This window comes from Ictalurus punctatus, chromosome 16 (genome assembly GCF_001660625.3).
Source record: "Ictalurus punctatus breed USDA103 chromosome 16, Coco_2.0, whole genome shotgun sequence".
NCBI classification, from domain to species: Eukaryota; Metazoa; Chordata; class Actinopteri; order Siluriformes; family Ictaluridae; genus Ictalurus; species Ictalurus punctatus.
Window position 1 is genome coordinate 26,790,583 of NC_030431.2, and position 7,500 is coordinate 26,798,082.

Below are 7,500 nucleotides of genomic sequence, written 5' to 3' on the forward strand. Positions count from 1 at the left end.
TGGAAAATATCTGGAATAAAAACAGAATCTGGTTTTGTTTTTAAATCATTTGTGCATGAGAGGGTTAAGAGGTGGGAGCTTTAAACAATGTGGCACGTTCGTGTTATCAGAGAGACGCAGTTAACATCAGAGTTCCACATCAGAGCCGGAGAACCTCCTCACGGAGTCACTGTACCGCTAACACAGAACCGGGTCAGAACCGGGTCGGATCAGACACAATCAGACCGTTATTACTGTTAAATCTCTGTGGTGTGCGGAGTGTGTGCGGAGTGTGTGCGGAGTGTGTGCGGAGTGTGTGCGGAGTGTGTGCGGAGTGTGTGCGGAGTGTGTGCAGTTGTGAGAGTTCTATGGATTGCGCAGCAGCAGAACCCGACGTTTACTCGTCCTTCAGTCTGAACTCTCTTTTGCATCAGGTTCTCAAGCCTCTGGATGTGAAGACCAAGTTCTACAATGCAGAGGTGAGGTTCTGTTTATTCACCTGTTGATCCGTTTTATTTTCACATCCCAGCCCGGTCCTCTGAGTGCGTAAACGTGTGTAGTGTAATAACCGTAATAAAGCACGCGTTAACAGCTACGCACTAACGCACACTGAGTGCAGAGACGCCTCACGTCGAGACTCGGAGGAGATTTTAAACGGAAAAGAAACCAAAATAACGTTTAAAAAGGCTTTAACCATAGACGAGATCCAATCTAATCTGGGATTGTTCGGACCGAGTTTAGTATTCCCGCGTTCACGTGTCGTGTGGAGTTTACCTGTTGTGGGCGTGGCCAAACACACCAGCGATCTCTGCTACTTCCTTCTCAGCTTTATTTCTCTTCCTAACGTCTGTAAACGCACGAGGAGAGCGCAGATATAACAGGAGGAGATGAAATCATGCCGAGACGATCGCCGCGTCCCGATTCGCCTCCTATCTGTCCCAAATCGTGTCTGAGATCAGGATTCGTGTGTCCCAGGAGGTCGTATGTTGAAACGAGTTCCCCAAAGGTACCCGGATGGTCCTCTATTCCCGGTAGATTTTCGGGTAATGTTACCCACGAGTCCTCGTGTGAGGAGGAGCTTTGTGACGGACTGAAACACGGAGGACGAGCGGAACATCGGTGTGACGCCTTTTCAGTGTTGAAGTGTAAGAACTTAAACGTTCGGCACTGAGCAAAGTTTTTTATTGTCACGTTAAAAAAATAAAAGTAAAAAGCTGCAACGCGACGAGGAGTGTGTTTACGGTGCCGGCGTGCGTATCTAGGCAACAGCGTTCTCTTCCGTAACCTGCCGTGGCCGCGTGTCCCAGTGCCCGCAGTACTCTTCTACTACACACGCAAAAGTGCGTACTTTTACGTCACACAAATGGTACATACCGTTCTAATGAATCAGCGAATTGAGACGCGGCGTATACGTTTCTCTGTCGCGTACACGTGTAGAAGATGAACACGCACCTGTCACAGCATCGCGGGTTCTCGTGGGAGTTTAGGATTAGAGTTTCAGACTAGAACCCTTTTAAGAAACCTTAAGAAATACATTATACACGCAGTAAAATATTACAAACAGATCAAAGACCAGAGGAGGAGAAAGTGATTACAGATCGGACTGATCGGATAGATTCACGAGAGAGCCACACGGGAGAATGCGATGGAATCCGCTGAAGTGGTTGGAATACGGTGATAACTGTAATAATTGTGAAAGGTCGCCACACAGCCGTGTTTATTAAATGTTTATTAAATGTTTATTAAATGTTTATTAAATGTTTATTAGGGCTTCCCATGCTACACATTCCATACGTTTTCTCTTCTTTACAGCACTTAATCCACAGTTTATAGAATATCCATTTTTCTCTTTTTTGCTTTGTAGTGTATTATTATTATTATTATTATTATTATTATTATTATTATTATTATTATTATTATTATTAGCATGCTAGCGCTGTTCATCAGAAGCAGTCTTTTTGTACCATGCTTATAGAACATTTACATTTTCTTTAACGCACGTAATCTTCACATTTCTAATCATTTTTTGTGTTTTATTTTCTCCATTAGAGTGACCTCAGTTCTGTGGTAATTCCTTTCCCTTCTCATTGTAAACTTTATTTCTGCTTTTTTTCCCCTGTCCTTTATTTTCCTCTGTCGGGACAATAAAACAAACCAGGGGAAAACAATAAAAAGCACATTTCAGAATAAAAGATGATGAAGAAAGCAACAGGAAAGTCAAAGAGACTGAAAATAAAGAGCTGAAATGCCATTTTTGTTGTTTTCCCTTTTTTTTATTGTATTATTTTAATTCCTCTGACTGCTGTTGCCCTTGTGCTGACTCTCTTTCAAGCGTTTGAGTGCAAATCAGCTCTGACTGTGACACAGGAAATAATAACCACATCTCTCACACTGCTTCCTGTTATTTCTCATTTCAAAGAGAACGTCTGCACACAGAGTCGTATTCAGAGCTGATGTAGTCACGCGGTGTTCACGCGGGGAAAGTTCCCGGTGTTCAGAGTCGAGTTACGCAGCCGCTGCAGAGGATTTTCTGAGCTCCAGGTTCAGACGACCGGAGTCACCTGCGTGTAGCTCACGCCTCCGAGGCCGAGTAGAAGCGTCCGAGATCTCCAGTGGTGTCTACACCACGCCGATAGACACAAACACTCGCCGTTAATCCCAAAAGCAAATAATGAAGCCATGAGACACTAAAAATCATGTTGGGGGGCAGGGGGTGGAGGGGGGCGGGGGTTGTGTGGGTGATTATATCACACTTTTAATTCAAATTCAGTCCAAGAAAGCTTCATTCATCATTTTCAGTGATGTCAGCATGGCGTGTTGTCAGTGGCGCTGGATGTAAGTCAGTAGTTGGGTCTGGGTTTGAGTGCTGGCGTGTGATTTCAGTGTTAAATCCTCACCGCAGCTCTGAACACAGCTCTGTGTTATTACATTTCCACACACACACATGTTCTCAGCTTCATGTTTCAGATGAAATTGTATGTTTCTGAGGGAATGTGGGAATTCAATGGATTTATTAGTTGATTAAGCTTTAAGCTTGGCATGGACGTTGTGCTTTATTCTGAAATAATAACGGTCCTTTTTAAATGTCTGATTTTTCCCCCAGTTCGTCTCCAGACTTTAAATCGCAGGCATGAACTAACCTGAGCTGCTGATCTGTGTTCAGAGCGGTTTCTCCTGATGTTCTGATGTAAACAGCTGCTTTATTCGGGCTGGAGCTTCATCTTAATGTCCTTAAAACTCAGAAATGGAGAATTTATTTCCGCGTTTCGTTTTCATCCGCGCCTTTCATTTCACACGGAGACTGCGAGTGTGCCCTCTGCCCTTGGTATAATAATGCTCTGCAGTGTGTTCATCTCACACTGTGTTTGATATCACACGTGAGAACACGGCGCTCTCGAGGCTCGAACCCGACTCTCAGACTCCGACACGGCCCGAATAAACCAGCTGTGATTACGGTCACTGTACTCGCTCCTAAGACCGGTTCTGAACCCTGCAGACTGACGAGGTTTTCCTGGAGGCTCAGATCCAGAACATCACCACCTCGCCCATGTTCATGGAAAAAGTGTCTCTGGAGCCTTCCATGATGTACAACGTCACCGAACTGAACACCGTGTGCTCAGGAGAGGAGCGGTAAACTCCTCACAGCATACACAACACACGACACTTATCACACACACAGTGTTTCATATAGAGCATACACAGTGTTCCGGGTGTAGCTGTGAAGGAACTTGCATACATTCACCTCCTTTAACCAAAACATCGAGGCTTGTAGTTAATGCAGAGCGTTACACGTGGATACAGTGTAGCGCGTGAATAGAGAGTGCAGCGTTCTGATCGAACGGGTTACAAAATTTAAACACAATTTTTGCCTGAAAAATCTTTATTTTGAAACACACTTTATGACCTCCCTAATAAGGATTGTTTTTGTTGTTCTCTGTAGCGAGTCGACGTTTGGGAAGATGTCGTACCTGCAGCCCATGGACACGCGGCAGTACCTGTACTGTCTGAAACCCAAGCCGGAGTTTGCAGAGAAGGCGGGGGTCATTAAGGGGGTCACTGTGATCGGCAAACTGGACATCGTGTGGAAAACCAACCTGGGGGAGAAAGGACGATTACAGACCAGCCAGCTGCAGAGAATGGTACAGTCCAAACACAACGCTGCTGTAACTGTGGCCTTAACGCTCCGGGCTGAAGCATGTTCATGATGCTGCTGCAGCCTGAGAGTTCACTGTCCTCGGCCATGTGTGAAAGCTGCTTTTAGGACCCGGGTGTGGTCCAGAAACCTGGTCCACTGTGGACCGCTCGGTACGGTACAGCAGTTATCCGGTGCGATGGGGTGTGTGTGTGTGTGTGTGTGTGTGTGTGTGTGTGTGTGTGTGTGTGTGTGTGTGTGTGTGTGTGTGAGTGTGAGTGTGAGTGAGTGAGAGAGAAAGTGATTCACTCGCAGCGTGCAGCATTAAACATGATGGCTTGGTCTTCACAGCTTACTTCCTGTTTAAAGTTTTCCAGTGGTGTAAACAAATACAGAAATGATCTGTTTTCACTCGGTCCTCACCCCAGGCTCCGGGTTACGGAGATGTTCGGCTCTCGCTGGAGCTCGTTCCAGACACGGTGAACATCGAGGAGCCGTTTGACATCACCTGTAAAATCACAAACTGCAGGTGCAAACACTGGAGTTCTCTCTGTAAAACACACGCCATGTAAACTTCTTCTAAATATAAAAGTCGTGTGTGTGTGTGTGTGTGTGTGGTCTCAGTGAGCGCACCATGGACCTGCTCCTGGAGATGTGTAACACTCGGTCAGTGCACTGGTGTGGAGTTTCAGGCAGGCAGCTGGGAAAACTGGGTCCGAGTGCATCTCTGTCCATCCCCCTGCAGCTCCTCTCCTCTGTACAGGGACTACAGGTAACGTGGTAACACACCGAGCCGTCAGAAGGGGATTAGTTCTCTGCAACAGCGGCTCTGACAGCAGCGCAGGTTTATATCAGTGCTCTCGCTCTGATACGTTATCGTTTCTATAGTAACGGCTCGTCCACAGGGACTTTCATATAACTTCTGTAAGGAGAAACGTGTTTATGTAGCGTGTGTGGAAGGAGTCTCCAGTGTCAGCGCCGTGTAACAGTCAGAGGTGAAGCTGGAACTTTACGTTTCCCAAAAATCTTCATCACAGTTTACACTCCTCTACTGTCTCTCACTCACACACTCTGCGGTTTTTGTTATTCTGTTTTTTCTTTTTAAATGTAATGATAAATGGATAAATAGTGACGTGTCAGTCTTTAATAAATAAAAATATAATTTTTGGTAAGCTGCTGTGGTGTAAGAGGAATAAAACCCAGGGGAACATGCTGTTATAGGAAAATAATCAACTTCAACTAATCAACTATTTTACTGTAACACACACACACACACACACACACACACACACACACACACACAGTGTTTATTACTTATTTAACACCTCACTAAACCGTTAGCTAGATAATTAAGTTGAACAGTGTCCCAGCAGTGTTTTACACCGTGTACGATATTGAATGTACTGCAGCACGTTTTATGTTTAATAAGCGTGATCATGTGACTGCTTTTGATCTATTCGACGCGTCATGTTAAATGATTTATGCATTTTTGTTTATTTCCTGTTTCAGAGTATATCAGGCCTGAGGCTCACGGACACCTTCCTGAAACGGACGTACGAGTATGATGACATTGCACAGGTGTGTGTGGTGTGTCCTTACTTGAGCCCTGAGACCTGAGGCTCCTCCCACTTCCTGTACCGGTAACCTGCACTTCCACGGACCAACTGCATCGCCACTTTTTACACTATCAGCCGACCCTCTTCTTTTAAAGCGTGTGCTTTTAAAGCCTTATTGTGATTTTAAGTGTGTGTGAATGTTAATAAAGGAGCGAACTGAGAGCAAACAGCAGACTTCTGTATGGAGAAATAACTGATATTTAGTGACACAACCTCGCCCAATCGAGTCGCATCAAAAGTTCTCTGGCACGGCATGGCACGTTCTCCGAGAGAGATGAGGCATGGGTTTTTTAATTCTTTTAATTTAATTATTATCAAAACATTCACACATGATACCGTTTTCCTCAGAACAAACCTTGCTAGCGTTTAAAGCAGCCGTCTGTAATGTTTACAGCCCTCTGCTGCCTGTAAGGTGAACTGCAGTTGTACAAAACATAGACGAGACCCGTTCCCACTAGCCCCGCCCCCTGTGTTAAAACTCTGTATGCCACAATGAGAAGTGGGAGGGGCTTCATCCATTTCAGAGCTGGGGAAAAATCTAAACAGGAGTCTGAAATGCACTGCACGGTGGTGCTGTAAATCAGAGTGTTTGTGAAGTATCTTGAAATTCTGCTTTTGTTCCAGGTCTAGAAATAATTTTAGACATTAAACACCGCACCTCTAATACAGTATATTATTGCAAAATTACACGACGGTTATTCATTTAAAGCATTCCGAGCGATCAGCAGCACATTTCTGCGTTAAAGTGCAAACACGTAAAACTTCCACAAGCAAAATGAGCTTCTATAAATAAATAAATAAATAAATAAATAACCAAACCGCAGGATTAATGATGAATAATTCATATTTAATCACTCCTTCAGTCGTTCGGTTCTGCTGAAGAAACACGCACGATAAATTCAACAGTGCTTTCACGTCACGTTTATTCACCTCTGTGTTTACACGCATGTGTGTTAAAGAGGAAATCACACACTCGGTGGTTATAGAGCATGCAGAATAGATCAGACCGAGATCAGACCTCGTGTCATCGCTGCTGAAATGACCGTGAACCTAACATCATGTACACAGAGTCCTCTAAACATCCTGTTCTTAAAATGAACATAAAGTGCAGAAAAACATCAACACCGTGACAAAACACCGCTCCTGCTGAACTGAACGCTGAGCGAGAAGTCCCGAGTGCTCTCGCAGAGGAGGGAAAAGAGGGGGAGGGAAAAGAGGGGGAGGGAAAAGAGGGGGAGGGAAAAGAGGGGGAGGGAAAAGAGGGGGAGGGAAAAGAGGGGGAGGGAAAAGAGGGGGAGGGAAAAGAGGGGGAGAAAGTGACACTGACTAAAAACGAATGAAAGTCTGAGAAACAAAAAAAAATAGAAGAAAAATAAAGTAAAGTAAAGTAAAGGCAGAGGGAGAGATAATGTTAGAAGGGGAGAAAAAAGGAAAATAATGTGAGAGAAAGAGGGGAGAAAAGCAATGGAATGAGGGAGAGGGGGAAAGTGGAGGAGTGAAGGTGAGGACGAATGAGCAAGAAAAATAAAGAGAGAAGAATGAGTGAAATAGAACGAGGGATAAATACGGGGGGAACGACAGAACGACAGGAATTAAAGTGTAGGAAAAGAGAGACAGAATAAAGAAGAAAAGGGGATAACCAATGTCAGAAAGACAGAATAAAAGAGAGAGAGAATAAAGGAGAAAAGCAGAAAAGGGGATTAACGAATGACAGAGAATAAAAGAGGGAGAATAAAAGAGGGAAAGAAGATTCCGATGGGAAAATCTCAGATT

At 44.5% G+C, this 7,500-nt stretch overlaps 2 protein-coding genes across 6 annotated transcripts in view; one reads left to right on the top strand and one right to left on the bottom strand.

Moving 5' to 3' along the window:
• Positions 1-5,899, top strand: part of trappc13 (trafficking protein particle complex subunit 13) — an 11,757-nt gene extending 5,858 nt beyond the window's left edge. Inside the window, 7 exon segments of one of the 2 annotated variants that reach the window (NM_001200468.1) lie at positions 414-458; positions 2,029-2,046; positions 3,476-3,609; positions 3,920-4,118; positions 4,540-4,640; positions 4,736-4,883; positions 5,621-5,896. In NM_001200468.1, the coding sequence (NP_001187397.1) occupies positions 414-458; positions 2,029-2,046; positions 3,476-3,609; positions 3,920-4,118; positions 4,540-4,640; positions 4,736-4,883; positions 5,621-5,728 (753 nt within the window). In that variant the 3' untranslated portion in view covers positions 5,729-5,896. 2 annotated transcript variants of the gene reach the window in all.
• Positions 5,900-6,557: 658 nt separating this feature from the next.
• Positions 6,558-7,500, bottom strand: part of sgtb (small glutamine rich tetratricopeptide repeat co-chaperone beta) — a 10,898-nt gene continuing 9,955 nt past the window's right edge. For all 4 annotated transcript variants that reach the window (XM_017488679.3, XM_017488681.3, XM_017488682.3 and 1 more), the window contains one exon: positions 6,558-7,500. This exon is cut by the window's right edge and continues 1,789 nt beyond it. The gene's annotated coding sequence lies outside the window, so the exon portion shown is untranslated.